The 17,454-nt window shown below is 44.3% G+C and overlaps 5 protein-coding genes across 9 annotated transcripts in view; 4 read left to right on the top strand and 1 right to left on the bottom strand.

Moving 5' to 3' along the window:
• The window catches only part of LOC126567854 (A disintegrin and metalloproteinase with thrombospondin motifs 1), a 321,278-nt gene that overhangs the window by 145,995 nt on the left and 157,829 nt on the right, over window positions 1-17,454 (top strand). The gene's annotated exons all lie outside the window — the stretch shown is intronic.
• Window positions 1-17,454, top strand: part of LOC126568278 (eukaryotic translation initiation factor 3 subunit M) — a 464,890-nt gene that overhangs the window by 392,391 nt on the left and 55,045 nt on the right. The window lies entirely within an intron of this gene.
• Window positions 1-17,454, top strand: part of LOC126567948 (bestrophin-4) — a 186,412-nt gene that overhangs the window by 159,303 nt on the left and 9,655 nt on the right. The gene's annotated exons all lie outside the window — the stretch shown is intronic.
• On the top strand, window positions 1,186-4,922 carry LOC126567820 (serine-aspartate repeat-containing protein I-like). The gene is made up of 5 exons (XM_050224128.1): window positions 1,186-1,304; window positions 1,374-1,744; window positions 1,819-3,598; window positions 3,667-3,800; window positions 3,864-4,922. The coding sequence occupies exons 1-5, from the start codon at window positions 1,232-1,234 to the stop codon at window positions 4,920-4,922; spliced, it is 3,417 nt and encodes a 1,138-aa protein (XP_050080085.1). The 5' UTR covers window positions 1,186-1,231.
• LOC126567548 (putative mediator of RNA polymerase II transcription subunit 26) lies at window positions 5,627-12,149 on the bottom strand. Its single transcript, XM_050223766.1, is given in 6 exon segments — window positions 5,627-5,769; window positions 5,772-6,417; window positions 6,454-7,682; window positions 8,076-10,420; window positions 10,657-11,125; window positions 12,102-12,149. Coding segments are annotated over 6 exon segments (4,860 nt in total). The 5' UTR covers window positions 12,130-12,149.

Here is a 17,454-nt window from a genome sequence, read left to right as displayed (position 1 = left end):
TGGTTCATTTCACTAGATTAATTGCCAGTGTTTGAGGAGGAAGCAAAATTTGTCCCACACAGTTTTTGGACGTAGTTTGAAGAGTTGGGGGTATGTAGAATATCTTAGAAAGTCTTCAAGAGTTCTGTCAAGCCAGTTTTTCGGTTAATTTCTTGTGGAGGCCTAGACGGAAAAGGCTAGACGAATTTTTTAGCAGCCCATTAGGCTATTAGCATTTATAGCATGGATGCAAGGATTTATGGCTTTTAGAGCTTAAAAATCCCTTGAAGGAGTATATATAGGCATGCTACGAATGAGATCCGCTTCAAAGTCGTCTCTACGTGACTAATGAGACGTTCTTTGTCGAACAAGATGCCTCAAAACATGTTCTAGAAGTCTCAACAGACTTGAAGGCACTGGAATAGTAATATGTCGGTAGCGTGGCCTCTTACCACGAAGATCAATACGGAATTCTTGCTACGAAACTCTTCATACGAGGCTCTCAAGTTTCTACCTTTTCTGGGCCTTAGACAGATACCTTCAGCTCGGGGTCCATTTCGAGCAGGGGGTGAACATTTTCCAAGTCCTCTAAACTTTTGAATACGACTTCAAGCAAAAGAACATTAGCTATGAAGAAGGCCTACCATATCTTCCCTACCTATCGAGTTCGTTATTGTAGCTGCTTCAAATAAAATGACCAGGACTTAATTCCCGATCGTCTCCTTCACTTGGAATACGCGCAAGACCAGAATATTTTGCTAACGATTGTTAAGAAGCATAACTAATTACAATCAACTAATAAATGAAGAGCTTACACAAATGGCCGGTTTAAATCAACAAAATGAGTGATCGTGCGTTTACAAACAAGCGTAACTTATTTATAAAGTGCGTTGGAACACTAAATCAATTACCGTGAAAATAAACCCTGCTTCTAATCCTCAGAATATGAGGCAAAAAAAAAATAGTAGAAAACTCATCTTTCAAATTCTCTTGCACACATCAAGCGGGCATTTACGATGCGCAGAATTAATCTACCACCACATCAAAGCACATTCCCGTACGGCGGGACACCATGTTCATGACACTGTTTAATTTCGGAACATTATTTCCCCCTTTCACGCGGACATTCGGTGGCGGTGATTTTTTAATCTAGGTCAGGAAAACATAACCCAACAGTGCGTATAAAAGTGCTATAGGTTTAGGAGTTTACAAATTTTAGGCCGGCATCAGGCGGGCCACAAACTGCCAGATAATGGAGGAAAAGCCACTGTTTGAGGGCAAACACTGCCTCTCGCTAAAATGTGTCCTGTTCCTATTCTACGGAGGTAAGCTCTTGGATGGATGTGCTGGAGGTCATTTTTACACAAGTACGATTATTTACTCACCAATTTCAGGCTTGGGATGCATCTATCCCTTCCTTCAAACGAACATGGCCCAGAAGGGCTTCGCGTACAATGAGATCTACTCGATATCGGTAATAATTCCACTAACGGCACTGCTCGGTCCGATCGTCTTTGCACTGCTGGTTGACAAGTGGGCCATCGGGAATGCGTTTGCCTATGGTAAACGGTTGCGTATCCTTACCGCCGTCACGATTATCGCTTCGATGGTGCTGTACGTGCTGCTGATGTTCGCTGTCAGCAGGACTCCACCACCGGAGATGTGTGCACCGCAGGCCAGCTTCTTGTGCAATCGTAAGGGAGCGTTCATCGTGCAGGAGAAATGTTCGGAGAATGGTATCTGTCACGATTGGCCGGCAGAGAAGGTTAGTGGTGTTTAGGGATGCGTGCTTGCTCCAAGGTGATCCAATCCCTTTTTCCATTATTTTTTTTCCTTCAGACGGGAATGTTAAACTTGGAGAACTGTACCTACAGCTGTCAGAAGGAGAACCAGTTCGAGAGCACGTGCTACAGTCGACATGCCAAATCGGCCCAGATGGCGGCCTGGTTGCGTGAGCAGGAAGACGCCCAGGATGATGATGAGGGTGCGGTGCTAGATTTGGGCAGTGGACAGGGTACGATCGAGCGTGATTCGGATGGTGATGGAATACCGGACAATCTCGATACGGATGATGATAACGACGGTATTCCTGATACGCGTGATCCTGACTCGAGCAACGATCTGGATGGTGACGGAATTCCGAACGAGCTGGATCCTGATGATGACAACGATGGTATACCGGATGACAAGGATGATGATGATGACAATGATGGAATTCCGGATGATCAGGATGTGGATGATGATAATGATGGTATTCCGGACACGTTGGAGGGTAAGGCCAAGTCGAACGATCTGGATGGAGATGGTATTCCGAACGATCAGGATCCTGATGATGATAACGATGGAATTCCGGACACGGAGGACGATGATGATGATAATGATGGAATTCCAGATGATCAGGATCTGGATGATGATAATGATGGTGTGCCGGATGCGCTGGAAGGCAAAGCTAAGACCAACGATCTCGATGGAGATGGTATTCCGGACGATCAGGATACGGATGATGATAATGATGGTATTCCTGACACGGAGGACGATGATGATGATAATGACGGAATCCCGGATGCCGAGGATGTTGATGATGACAACGATGGTATTCCGGACGTACTAGAAAGCACGCCTCGTTCGAATGATCTGGACGGTGATGGCATTCCCAACGAGCTGGACGATGATGATGACAACGATGGAATTCCGGACGCAGAGGACACAGATGATGATAACGATGGCATCGCGGACGATCAGGACGTTGATGATGATAACGATGGTATTCCGGATGCGCTAGAGGGCAAAGCCAAGTTTAACGATCTTGACGGCGATGGCATTCCGAATGATCAGGATACGGACGATGATAACGATGGAATTCCGGATGCAGAGGATAAGGATGATGATAATGATGGTATTCCGGATGATCAGGACGCCGATGACGATAACGATGGAGTCCCGGACGCTAAAGATCGCGCCAATGCAAACGATCTCGATGGAGATGGTGTGCCGGATGCGGAAGACGATGATGATGATAATGACGGCATTCCCGATGCGGAAGACCCTGACGATGACAACGATGGCATCCCAGATACGGAAGATCCAGATGATGATAATGATGGCATACCGGACGAACTGGAAGGAAAGCCGGTGACCCACGATCTCGATGGAGATGGTATTCCGGATGATGAAGATCCGGACGATGATAATGATGGGATTCCGGACACGGAAGACGATGATGATGACAATGATGGCATTCCGGACTCGGAGGATGTGGATGATGATAACGATGGTATACTGGATGTGCATGATCAGGGTCAGCGCAACAAGAACGATCTCGATGGGGATGGTGTCCCGAACGACGAGGATCCGGATGATGATAACGATGGAATTCCAGACGATCAGGACAGTGATGATGATAACGATGGCATACCGGATGCGGAGGATGACGATGATGATAATGATGGCGTTCCGGACAGTCAGGAAACGGTGATCGTACCGACCGCAATCGTGTGTGCGGATGCCGATGAGGAGGACGAGATCTGTCACACGTACAGTGAGGGTGTTATTCAGGTGAAAGCTACCTTTGACGCGCACAACGAGAAGGACGAAGGAGATGAGTGCAACTATCCTTTGGGTACGTGTAAGACTTGATCTTTGGTTTGCTGTAAGGAATTCGGTAATGGTTTTTTCTCTTTTCCGCAGATGGTTTCCGTTGTCCATTGGATAAGGCCTGGGTTAAGGCACAGCCGGCAGGATGTAAACCCGTGGTGCAGTGTGATATTGCTGACCCTTACGAGGACTCAGAGAGTCTGCTGTACGGCACAACTTGCGATGGTGTAAGTAGCTTCATCTTATGGGAGATGTTAGGTAGCTCAAGATCACATTCAATTCCCCTGTAGGACGAAGATAACGATGGCGATGATGACGAGGGTGACTCCACCTTCTACTACTACCTCTCTATCCGTTCCCTGCTCGATTTCTTCCTGCTCAGTGGACTAACGCTTCTCAACACGATCATCGTCATTGTAACGCGCGATCGCTTGACATCCGGCGTTGCCGATTTCGGTCGACAGCTTGTCTGGGGTGCGGTCGGTTGGATCATCTTCTTCAACGATGATTACGAGCAACCGTATATGCTGTTCGTACTGCTCTACACCACTGCCGCCGTCATCCTGCTCAGCCCACTCAAGATGGACCTGTCTCCGGCTGAAGAGTGGTGGCAGCTGCGCACGGTGCCACAGAAGTTTGTGTCTGTACCGGCTTGCCGCAAATACTTCCAGCGCTGCTGGCTTCCGTTCCTGGTTGCGATCGGTCTCGGCTCGCTCTGGAGTGTGATCGATTCGATCGATGAATCGCACATGACCAACCTGCCCACCACCGACGCCGACGATGGCGATGATCCAAAGCAGCAGTCGACCGTGTTCCAGACACTCGTACGAACAGTACTTCTTGCAGGAGATCTTCTCGCCATCCCGGTACTGATCTACTCGCGTCGTATCATCGAAGTGTTCGGAACGTGCAAGATCCTGGTCGGTGCGTTCCTATCGCTCGTTCTCCGCTTCATCCTGCTGGCCATTTTGGATTACTCGCTGTGGGACGTTGTGGAGGACTGGTTGCTGCCCACTACGCTCGGACTTACCTGGGTTACTCTGGTGCTGCACTTCCGCGAGCTACTGCCCCGTAAAGTGTCCGCCCTTGCACAAGCACTGCCCGTGATAGCACACTTCGGATTTGGACGCTTCTTTGGGGCGCTGATCGGTATCGAACATCACTATCACCGGCTCGAGAATGATTATGAAATTATTGCCGGCGTACTGTTCGGACTGACCATCATTAGTGTTGTGTTGTACCGCTACAGAGAGATTGTACTGAACTACCTGGGTCAGTACATCCCGGCATTGAAGCCGGGCCAAGCTAATGGTGCTGCATCGAAGACTAAGGGTGAAACGAACGTTTAACCCGCACAGACACACAGACACACATACACAAATACACAACTGATACTGCACAGCTTGCTGAGGTAAAGAAGCGTGTCGGGGAATCGCGTGTTACATACCGGAAGGAACTATTCAATGTTGCTTTAGTGGCCACAAATTGTTAACGTAATAAATAGTTTAACGAGGGTAGACGTTTACCGGGAGTTTTTCTTCTTACTATCTTCAACGTTTCTTATTGCATTCTTCTCATGTTTGGTGTGTTGTTAGGGATATAACTCAAGAATACCTTGATACCTGGATACGCGACCAAAAAATATCGCCTGATCTCAGAAACATACAGAACTCAACTATTTTCTTCAGACATTCGACTATTCTTGATTTCTTTTGTACTCCTTGGGTGAAACATCACATCCGCAATCTTTTCTGATTTCGGATCATCTTCTTTAAGCACTTCCGTGATGAACAATTTCATGTTTTATAGTTAGTTTTATTGTAGTCCATTATCATTACACACGAGATAAATGGTTTTTTCGTACTTAACAAACCCCCTCGTATGGCTAAGCTCAGCTTAGGGACTTACATCTAGGATAGGTAACTTAACCTAATCTACATGTCAATACCCTTACGTTAATATTTAGTGAATCTTACTGATCATATATTTTACATTTGCATCTCTACGAACACCTAACATACTCTATGAGAGAAAAAAAAGTGTCCGCAGAAACCTAAAGATCATTTTGCTTCGAATCTAAATTATCGGTTGAATCTACTTCCATCGGTGTATCCTTCTTATCTTCTTTGCGCTGTTCTGTAGTGTCGGCAGGGTTAGTAGTAGTATCTGTTTCTATGTTTGTCGCCTTTTCATTCATTCGGAACTAACTATACCTGTGCTTGAACTAGCAGGTAAGTCTTCCGCTGGATTCTTACTGAGCTTATCTTCTCGTTGTTGATCAGCAGCTTCTTCTGTAGTAGTATGGCTTGAAGCTATTTTCTCTGGATTTGAACTATCGTGCGACGGCTTCTCATTGGACGATTTCGCTTCTTTTTCTTCGCTTATCTTTTGCTTTGCCTCATCATTATTAACAGCCTTTTCGGAATCATTTCCTGCGTGAGATGATTCTTCCGATAGTACCTCAACTTGTGGGACATCTGTCCCTTCCTCACTCATAGAAACTTTCTCTTCAATCTCGTTCGCATTCTTCTCAATCGAACTATCCGGTTCCTCAGTTTCAAATTGAAAGTCTTTCACTTCTTCATCAGCGACTTTCATGGTTTGATCTTTATCTTCCTGTTCAGGAACATTATCTGATGAGTGCTGTGCCACACTATCCACCTCCATTGGTTCTACATCTTTATCATTTTTTGAAGATATTTGAGATGTATCTTCTTCTCCATTTGCACAGATCTCTTGCTCACAACCATCCTCACTAGAAGATGATATCTCAACGGTATCTTTAGGAACTGCAACGCTGTCAGAATCATTCTGCTGTTCACTGGATTCACAAAGAGATTCATCCTTTTCGAAACTGGCAGCATCAACACTTTTCAAAACCTCTTTATCCTTATCTGTACGATCTTTTGAATTGAGTTCAACTGCGATTTCTTCCTTTTCTTCGAATTCCGTCTTCATCTTATCATCTTTCTTTGTTTCTTTGTCTACTACTTCTTCTATTTCCTCTATTTTATCTTCGTTTTCTTTCTTACCTTCTTCCTTATTTTCTTTTTCTCCCTCCTCCTTTCCTTGCTTATCTTCATCCTTCTTCATTTCTTTTTCTTTTTGCTCGCTATCTTTCGGTAACTTACTTTTACAACTCTCTACATTACTATTTAACGCCTCAGTATCATCGTCAGCTAATTTTTGTGCTGGATTGGTGACCTGTTCCTCGACAACGGGATCAACAGTTTGATCTTTTCTCGGGGAAGAAGCAGAAAAAAACGTTTCCTCAACGATTTTTGCTACAGGTGCATCTTTTGGCTCATCGTCATCACCTAGCGTTGTGTTCTTGCTGCTATCACCTTCCTCACTGCTATCAAGCACTTCGATAGCTTCAGCTTCTTCATTCTCCTTACGCGGTTTCGTACAGTGAGGCTCCGGTCCATCAGAATCCGTCGCAGTTGGACTGTTCAACTCTGTGTCGGGTGGTGATTTATCTGCACCATCCTCCTCCTCCGCACAAGTGCTCGTAACAGTCGCTTCACGTTTCGATTTTGCTTCTTCATTCACTTCCTGTATGATGAAATCGGCGGTAAATTGCATATCGGAACTATCGCTATGGTAGCTATCGTCGGCCGCATCCATCAGGTTTAGAATTTCACTACTACTTCCCTTGGACGAATGTTCCAGCTCATCGAGTAGCGAGGTGTCATTATGCGAACCCTGAGTGTCTTTTTGCTGTGCGCTTGGATCGGCTTCACCGTCATCAGCTTTGCTCGCAGTTTCATTCTCTTCCATTTCGACTTTAGATTTTTTAACTGTATCTTCAAAGAGCTTATTCATACCAGCGGCTTTGTCATTAGCAATAGTTTCACCACCATTGCTTCCAGATACAACTGAAGTGTTTTGGGACTTTTCCGTACGTGCAGCTTCATCATCCGAATCCGTAACTTCCATCGGTTCCACCGTCTGCTCCGATGGGTCAGAATTTTGCCTCGATGCTTCTTCATCGTTGCTTGTGTGGATGCCCAACAGCTCTGAGACTTCTTTATCGGAAATTTCTATTAGTTCCACCTGCTCGTTTTTATCTTCTGCGCTTTTATCGAATTCTTGGTTTTCTTGTGAACCTAAAATGACAAATAAATATAAGAATGAATTGTAGTGCAAATTTTAATATTAAAGATCCAACCGATCTTAGTCATCCAAATCCCTATTAAGTCTACATCCCAATCGTTTTACAAAATTGGAGAGACCCTGTGACTTAATATTGGCGACAAGACTTCCCCACACTGCATGATTGATAGCTAATCCCACTGGAGGAGGTCAATAAGGAGCTAGACTTCTATGAGAAAAATATAAGAAAACTACAAACGCAATCACAAGACGAAATCTAAAACTGATGCCGATTTTGCCCAAATTAGAAGATCGGAAACATTCTGAAGGTTCAAAAGCAATGACAATAGCAATGTATCAATTTCAATCATGTTCTCTATATTGCTTACAAAAAGCATTTAGCTCACCTGAGCTATTGTCGTCCATCTCTGCACCATCCTCAGAATTCTTCTCATCGCCAGCGGATGTATCACTAGCAGCAACTACATCTTCCTCAACCAAATTTTCTCGCTCACCTACCGACTGATCACTCTGATCTGCTGCACCATCCCCTTTCTCGCCTTCCCCGGTCGTAGTCGTTACGCTGTTGCTACTCGCCGTTGACGCATCATTATTCTCTGCTGCCTTCGACGGTTGCTCATCCACCAGACTCCATGTTACCTTAATTTCTCCCACCGTAATGGAGTTGGTTGTATCCGTACTCTGGTTCCCCGTCGCAACTATCGACTTATCAGTAGCGGAAACTTCCTCACTGGGTTTTTCCTCCTCTTTGGCCGGCTCATCATCATCCGAATCGACCTCAATAATCGTATGCTGTTGCTCGATAATTTTACAATCATCATCATCATCATCTTCTTCGTTCTGTGCGTCGGGTGTTTCCCGATCATCCTCCTGACTGTCTGCCGGTGCCGACGTACTATTGTCGATTCGATCGCTCATCATCACAAAGTCCGATTCTTCCGTAAAGCCCATCTTCTTCACATCGTTCACGCAACGTTCGTGTAGGGTTTTGAAGCGCCCGATACCATACGTCACAAGGTAAGACATGTGGATGAAGAGTTCCTTCACGTCACGTAAATTCCGTACATTGGTGTGCGATTTGGTTTCCGCCAGTGAAGCAATCTTGGCTAGTATGTGTTTACAAACTTCCGCACCGGCCAGCATCGCCTTTTCGAAGTCTTTCTGTGCGTTGCCAAGCTCGGTATTTTCGTGCGGTCTGTTAACGAGCGCAGTCAGCACATTAACGATCGAGTAGGGATGAATGTTCGTCAGATCGGACTGGGTAGAGTCTGGTGTCCCCTTTACGGCAGCTCCGACACTCATCGGTGGTTGCCTCGGTACGGTGCTGGTGCTCGTATACATCGGCGGACGTTGCAAACGCCCACCAACGTTTCCTGGGGACATCTGCTGAACTATTCGTGGCTGTTGTTGCTGCAACAGCAATTGCTGCTGTTGTATACGCTGCAGATGCTTGGTATACTGTTGCTGATGGGTTTGCTGTAGCTGAATCTGCTGCTGTTGGTCGAACTGGAAGCGCTGTTGATGCATTTGTTGCTTTTGCATTTGCTGCTGCTGCTGCTGCATGCGTCTCAACTGCTGATCCTGTCCGTTTCTAATGATCGCCGGTACGACTGGTTGCTGATGTTGCTGTTGCGATAGTGCATTGTTCAGCAGCAAACGGGCAGTTGGGATTGGAGTTAGGCCACCGGGCGGTACCGAAGGTACCTGTTGCGATTGTTTAGCCGACGCGTCCGCACCAGCTGCACCATCCGGAGCTTGTCTACGTACAACTATTACCTTCCCGTTCGGCAATCGGTACGTGCCCTGCTGGGAAGCCGTTTGCAAATCGATACGAAAGCCTTCGAAAGTAGTGTACAGCGGTGCAGGAGCATTGGTCTGTCTTTGACCGGCCTGCGACGGAACGCGTACGGTATGCGTTACCGGTTCCTGAATGACAATACCCTCCGGTTGTCCGGCGGGATTTCCCATCGACGCTCGACCTCCGGGTACGCTAACGGCTATATTGCGTGGCATCGTCTGATGCAGGATGGCTTTCTGCTTCGGTATGGTGGTCTTCGTCGGTGTGCCCGTACCGATCGGTCCTCCAGGGAAGCCTGGCGACGAAGGAACACCGCCAATCGCATTATTACCATACGCCGTAGGTTTCGGAGCGATCGGAACCATTGGCTTTGTGCCGACCGATACTATCGGCGGTCGTACCGGAGCAGGGCTACTAGTTGAAGGATTTTCATCCGACAGCATACTCATTATGTCCGGTGTGCAAACGACTTCATCATTTCCGGGACGCTTTTTCTTTGCCGGAGGTCCACCAACGTGTGGTTGGATATCGTCAAATGAGACCGATTTTGTTTGCTTTTTCGAAATGTTACTACCGGCCCCAACCCTTCCGGATGTGGAAGGTGTCCCCGATATGGAAGCATTTGAGGGCGACGGCACCATATCGCCTTTTAAATGCGAATGGCTTAGAATGGATTGGGCTAGCTGCGGTACAGATTCGGCGGATTGGATCGCTTGCGATTTGTTGCTATCTTGCGACGATTTCCTTTTCGCAGCCGAGTCACCGTACGCACGTTTTGCTGCTACTTTCTTCGCTACGGACGTACTACTGCTGCTACTGTTACTGCTGTTACCTTTCATCCGGCCGAGCCCTTTACCCAGGCAGCAGTACGTACGGTCCTGTTTCATCAGTACGTTAATGGCGCTGCTTGACAGCTGCTGGGTTTTAATCTCCCTAAAACAAAGATAAACGGCGGATGTTCCGTTAGAATGAGAGAACTGTTTTTGTACAAACAGGTCAAAATGGGCGTAAACGCTTTACGTAAACGGGTTTGTTATTCCAACGAAATCTGAATCGGCTCGAATCTTTCAATAAGGATTCAATCCGATTCGGGTCTTCCTAGGAATTAAATATTCAAATCTTCCGATCCCCGAATCTGCCAACACTAAACCAAACCAAAAAAAGCTTACTTTTTCTGCTTTTCGATAAAGTTCTCCAGCGCCCAGTGATGAGCCTGCAGAGTCCACAGCACGTGCGGCGCACAGCTAAAGCAGTGCCAGTTCTCATTCTGCACAATGTCCTGCACACAGCTCCGGGACAAGTTGCGCGTGATGCACTTCTTGCAGAACACGTACGGACAGTTGGAGCAGCAGTACACCTCACCGCCCTGGCCACACCAGCGGCAGTACAGCTCGCTACCATCCTCTCCCTTATCGAATTCGCCACTGTTGTAGAAGGCATGACAGCTGCGGCAGTGCGTTACACGCAGCACCGGATGCATACGTATGATCGCTTCCGAGACCGGTGCCGTGCCGATGTGCACATCACACGACGTACAGTGGACCCGGCGTTCGACGATTTTGTTGACTGTGGGGAAGGTGCGCATGAAGAAATGCTTTTGGTCGATCGGAGTTTCATTATCAAACGCCAAACGAAATCCTGTAATAGAATTCAAAGAAAAAAATCAATTTTTCATATTAAAACCGACGAACTGGAACTGGACCCCAGACCGGGAGTGAATGAAATAAAAAAGGGAAAAGAATTCTTAAAGAAAAGAACTTAAATTATTATTATTAAACCTAATTCCAATCAAGTGCTCTTTTTCGCAGAATTCTCTCGACTTGTTCAAGGAACAGTCGGTTCCATATTTTGACATTACAGTGAACATTTTTTTCAACTTGCCAGCAATATTTCAATGATTTGGGTCCGACAATATGCTTTCCCATTTTTGGGATCGACAGTGTTTTACCTTAGTCGAACATAGGAGTTCCGGAGAATCGCGGAGAATTCGCGAACAATTGCGAAAAAATGGAAAATAAGCCGTTTGCGACTGGTTGCTTAACGCGTTATCTAAATTGTTTTTTTTTTTGTGTTGTTGACCGTATCACGACTAAATTTATCTTTTTTTTAGCAACACGGCCAGACCTTCAACAAATAAAATAAAAATACATTTTTTATTCTTATAAACAATTCTAACGATACGAAACAGTAACTTTAACACTGCTTTTGATGACTTATTTAATAACAAGAACGATAAGGCATGTCCTCCTTATTCTTTGCCTTTTCTCGGGCATATTCGTTTGCAAATTTCATAAATTTACAAATAATAAACTTGATTCAATAAGTTCAATTAGAGCACTAAACATAAAAAACGCTCTGGACATGATGGAAAATTTTGATTGAAAAGCGCCTACTATGATATCGCTATTTTTCGTCCTGCACTGTGTTTGCACCTGGACTGCCAATTGTCAGCACTACGAGCTGTGAGCAGCTTTATTTGGCACAGGTACAACAACAAAAAACAACACCGTTCCACAACTGTTCTCATCTCATCCTACTTCTATTAATAACAATTTTATCAAATAAAGCAAAGGATATTCAAACTATCAACCAGGCTCCCAGGGTTCCGACTTACCATCTTCATCGTAATATTCGGCTGGCATTTTGACCGCGTCAAAATGATTTTACAACCACGGCTATAAAACTGCTTTCCCACCGTTCACGAAAAACCCCGCTCAATCGCGTATCCAATGTTTCCCTAAATCAAAATTGTTTCCACCGGTAGAGTCACACGCCCCCCCTGAGAGCATACACCGTACGGCTCAACTCAACCAACAAAATTTTCACTTGCTCAAAGCTCAAGATGGTGTAACAATGGAAGCGCGTCACAAAAAGATGGGCAACTGAGAGCTCTGCGACCAGTTCTGACGTTAGCACAAACACTTAAACGCATTTTCCAACAAATTTACACACCCGTTTGCGGGTGTATTTGTGTAAACCGGTGCGAAAACGGTGCAACCGAGCGTTTTGTTTACGTGCGTGACAGAGATGCCGAAACGTGAGAAGTGGCTGTCAAAATGGCGGCGTCTGAAACTGTTTGACATTTGACAGATGTCAGCTATCATTTGTGACGCATCGAAGAAATTTTACCTGTCAACGGCCCTCCCCTTTCCATTTATAGTTTCTCTATGTTATTATTATATAACAATTATATAAGCAAAATAGTCAAAACATAAATTACACCTTCTATGTTTATCGTCTTTTGCGCCGATAAGGCATTGACCTTGTGAGGACCCTCTCTCCATTTATGGAACTCTCCTACAGGGGGCTCTCTTGTGCTTTGCCGCATTGTACCCATTTGTTGAGTTGTAAATAATATTCGCTTGCTGTTTTGTAAAACTGTGCTAGCTAGCAAAATATGAACGAAAATCTTATCTTCAGTTATCGCCAACAGTTACTGATACGGATCTTTAACGTATTGTATCCACCAATGAGTGACAGTAAAACAGTTTGAATTGTGAGTACAAAACAATACTGGATCGCAATGGCATGCATTCCGGTGCTAATTGTTGTACTTCTTAACTAAACCGAATTACTCTAAAAATTGTCACAGGTAGAAAACTATAAAAATAAACGAAGAACTTGCTTTTCATGCTTATTTAAATGTGTTTACGGGTAGAAGCAGAAAACGATAAATAACACTAAAAGTTTGTCCAGCTATGCGAAGAACGATGGGTAGGTTCATTGATGATCAGGTAACAGGAATGGAACTCAAATGAGTTGTACCTGTGTTGGATATAGAACACAGCACGGAGAAAGTATTGTTCAGCATCAGGGGACCTTTCTTCTGCTACCTATTCAAATAGACACGTATCTAATGTTGTTTACTATCTCATATTGTGGCAAAAAGATGTCCATTGAATCAAGGGTTTTCGCTCCAGGAAGTATGAAGTTGCAACGGTTTTTTTTGAATAATTTAAATTTCTACGGCTTTAATTTCGTGTCGATAGGTTTTGTTACTTGGGCATTTGCTGGCTGTTTCCTCGAATACGAACAGTTAGTTTTTTAGGAGAAAATCTCGCAAGGAGTTATGTTAAAATCGTGAAAAAAATAGCAGAATGACACAGTTTTATAAAACACAGTGGAAATAACTGGCAACACTGCACAACGTCAGCCATCGGTCACTCACATTCCATGCAAAACTGCCAAACAACAAAATTTGACAGTATGCTGCGTATGAGTTCCTTTGTTTGATGCTCGGATGGAGCTCAGTTCTATTGCGAATCAACCGACAAAGAACTGTTGGCGGGGCACTGCGGATATGTAGCAGGTCTTCAAACGACAGGACCGAGGTTCAAATCCCATCCGGATCCTTCTTTCGTAGTGAGGACTGACTATGCAGACTATGTGGTATCAGCGAGTCTAGCGAGTCATTTGATGACTGGTGTGACCTATAGAAGGTCTTTAAGCCAAGAAGAACCCAACTTTTTTATTGAAGTATCTAGCACAGCCCTTTGCAACAAAATGGCTGTGATGAGGTCATTTGCCTTTATGTTCCCGATCTAATCATTCACACATACAGCTATTTTTACAAGTTTTGTGTGTTTGTTTGACTTATTTCCTACCCCATTTTCATATCTGCAGTACAGAATAGACAAATCATGCTTCAATCCTCAACAGTTCGAACCGGCACATGTCAGAGCGAAAGTGCAAACAAGAAGCTTAAAAGACCATTATTTCACGCAACTGTTGGTGAGTGCGCTGTGCGTCATCGTTTGACGGGACACAGCATAAAAAGACAACAAAAACCTGCCGTGTCGCGGCACTCACAGTTCGTAGCGTTTTCGTTTTTGCCGCAATCGCGCATTCGGCACTCAGCACTAACATCGGCCGGTCGCTGGTGCATCGGGTACGCGCGCGTCGCAGTCGAAAAAAGAGGGTCCGGCTCGAAGTGTTCCGTATCATTGCGTATTGTTTTGCGTTATATCAGTGAGTTTGGAAGATCAAAGCGAAAGGCGCTTGTTGAAAGGGTGCCAAGCCCAATCCGAGAGATCTAGTTATCCGTGATCAAGAACGGAACGTGTGTAGGAATCTCGCCCTTTTTTATTCATAGCACGCTAGGATTTGTACGTTGGGTTGAAGAAGGTGGGATCGTACAGGTAGTGTAGGAAGAATTGCTGCTTTTTTTCATCCAACCCATAAAACAAATCTCGTTTACAGCGTGTGCAGGCGTGTGTGTATGTGATTGCGGAATCTTGCAAGAATTATCTTCTCGTATCAGTGCAGTGCTCTAGCCGTGCGAGTGGTGGAAGGCTTGGGCTTTTTTTTTGCAAGGTCAGAAGTGTAAACTGTGATTGTTGTAGTTCACACGATCGGAGAAAAAGGAAAGCAAGTGTGCAAATAACAACCGCGTGTGCAGATATCGAGATACGGTGATAAATGTCGCACGTGATCATAAGTGGTGATTGAAAACGGAAAACAGAAATGCTACTTCCCAGTCGGCGGAAGTGTGTGTGTGTGCCCGCGGGTCCGTGGATGACATCAGCGTAGTTCAGTTACCCTAGCGATTTCTCCCCCAAAAAAAAAAGCGAAAGAGAAGGGGTCAGAATTTTTGACGCAATAAAAATCAGCAAACTGGTATTTTGGAATTAGGGAGGGGGGGGGGGGGGGGAATGTCAAATGCCGCCGAGAACGCTGTGTATGCCGCCGAATGTGACACGACTCACGGGATATGGATGGAGGACTGTAAGCGGCAGCATGCTTGGTTTGATGTTCCAAATCCCAAATGTTCAAAACCAAGCGATGATCGTAAAAAGCTCTGATAGAATAGGGTGTCTCCGCGTTGCAGAATGAGATTTGATACCAGGGCACTGGCGTCTGAAAACCCGGTGCCACTACCTCCAGACCACCAAACCCGCCCCGAGTCGTTCCGTTCGTTGCTCCTTTTAAATGAAGAAATTGTCGTTCCGAGAGACGATAATTAAAAATATTCATCATCCTCTTGCGAGAAACACTAAAAAGATCTGTTCTTGATGATCACTCTTTATCCGTTTCGCTAGCGAGATTCGACAAAGGTTTCCTTGTTCTGGTCCGAAAAAGACGGTTAAAGACGGATTGTCTTCCAAGCAAAGCACGCTCACCCTCGGGGCAAATGGCAAACAATGCCAACGATGACGATGATTCGCTGTTCGGAAAAAGAAAATGCATCGAACCATCGGTGTTGTCATAAAAGTGGCAATGTTTTCCATCTTTTACTGCAAACAGCACCTTTGCACGGCGGGACGGGAACATGCGAACCCACTTCTTTGCGGGATGCTTGATGAGCCGCCGCCGTCCAGCTGTCTGTCTTGTGAGGCGAACATGGGATGATACGTTTTTTAAAATAAATAAATGCACTTCATACACGCCCGAGCGTAAAACTTTGCCCGCCTTGCCCGGGCACAAAACTATCGAAGCGCGAACATGAAAACCGACTTTAGGAGGGCTTCCAACTTTCGCTGAAAAACTGATTGGTGTTTCTGGTTGGTTGTGCAAAAATGTGCGTATTTACTGCGCCGAATGCAATTATGCCACAAAGCAGGAGGTTGGCATATGTAAAGCGGTAAAGACATTATCGTCGTGGTTTGTGACGGCTGCCGCGCAATGGTGCTTGGCGGTGGTCGTACAGATAATTAGCTCGTGTTTTTATGGTTCAGTTGAGCCAGAAAGAGCGCATAGCTTATTATTAGTGGTTTAGAATGGGCTACGAAACATGTAAAGAATTTGTTGAACAATTTTATTTTATGATGTTCTCTTCGAGCTTCGAAAAATATCATTCTCATAGCTTTAACTATGCAAGGGAGTCCGTTGCAATGAAGATTTCAAACCAAGACGAGCATAAAAATAAATTTTGCTTTAAGCACTCAGTTTACAGTCCTATGAATGTGGCTGAGGAGAGAGGTGAATGTATTCTCAGGGACTCAAAGCCTCTATAAATAATGTATAATCGAAATAAGTATTTCGATATAATTTAATTTTGATTTTTTCCTCTTGTTCAAACTGGAACGAAATTACTTTTTATTGGCTGCAAATATTTGTTTTATAAAATATAGAACGGCCAGGTTTGCTTTATTTTTTTAAAAACAGTTTTTAAGTAAATAAATTTGCAAAATATTTTTGCTAAATATTGCTAAATACATCACCTTAATTCAAACACCTCGCGTGGTTACCTTAATTCAATCAATCGGATCATTATTGTTTATGAGAATTACTGATAAACTAATTGATATTTTGTACTAAGCAACTTATATTATGTAAAAAAGGGGATGAAAGTTAATGCATGACTTGTGTTATGTTAACAAGACTCCTAGACTTTCCTGTTCGATTGTCTCTCGAACATGCTTGCTGGATTGAAATCACCAAAACCTAAGCCAATTTTGAGGAAAGAAGAGCACGCTCCAATTGCTATATCAATCTGAAAATTATTAAGTTATTTTGAATAATAAAATAATTGATAATACATTTATTTGTAGGGAAAAATGACTTTCCAACCCATCTGTAATGCCTTGTTGTTGTGCATCTTTTTGTTTGCTTCTGAACTAGTGTTATCCTTTAAATAAAAATGATTATTATTTATGATAGTTTCATACTGTTTCATATACATTTTATGTAGAAAATTATCGCCATTTGACAGATAAAATAAAGCAGTTCAATCCTGACGTTCACTGAAGAGTTGAAGAAGCAGCAGCTTGAGGTGCTGCTTTTTTCTTTCAAAAATATAAAAAAATGGTAAAATCCACACTTAATCCACACTTCCTAACTTGCACTTGAAACTTGCAAATCGAAAATATAAAAATATTTCTTAGTTTAAAATAAAATCAGCCAATAACTGTCTAAGTTGAAGTCGAACCAGCATTTATTTTACAATAATCAAATAAACATGTTAACGTTTTAACCGGTTCTGAGCGTTTAGAAGGGCAAACACTTGTGCTCCCTTAATACTGAGCAGT

The sequence above is a fragment of the Anopheles maculipalpis genome, chromosome 2RL (genome assembly GCF_943734695.1).
Source record: "Anopheles maculipalpis chromosome 2RL, idAnoMacuDA_375_x, whole genome shotgun sequence".
In the NCBI taxonomy this organism is placed as follows: Eukaryota; Metazoa; Arthropoda; class Insecta; order Diptera; family Culicidae; genus Anopheles; species Anopheles maculipalpis.
The sequence above is the reverse complement of the archived record's forward strand: the minus strand, read 5'-3'. Positions and strand labels throughout refer to the sequence as shown.

Bases quoted from the DNA above. Each gene is read 5' to 3' on its own strand.
- LOC126567820 (XM_050224128.1), top strand. From the start codon at position 1,232: ATGGAGGAAAAGCCACTGTTTGAGGGCAAACACTGCCTCTCGCTAAAA. The intron at 1,745-1,818 runs GTTAGTGGTGTT...TTTTTCCTTCAG, and splicing joins ACGATTGGCCGGCAGAGAAG to ACGGGAATGTTAAACTTGGA. The intron at 3,599-3,666 runs GTACGTGTAAGA...TCTTTTCCGCAG, and splicing joins TGAGTGCAACTATCCTTTGG to ATGGTTTCCGTTGTCCATTG.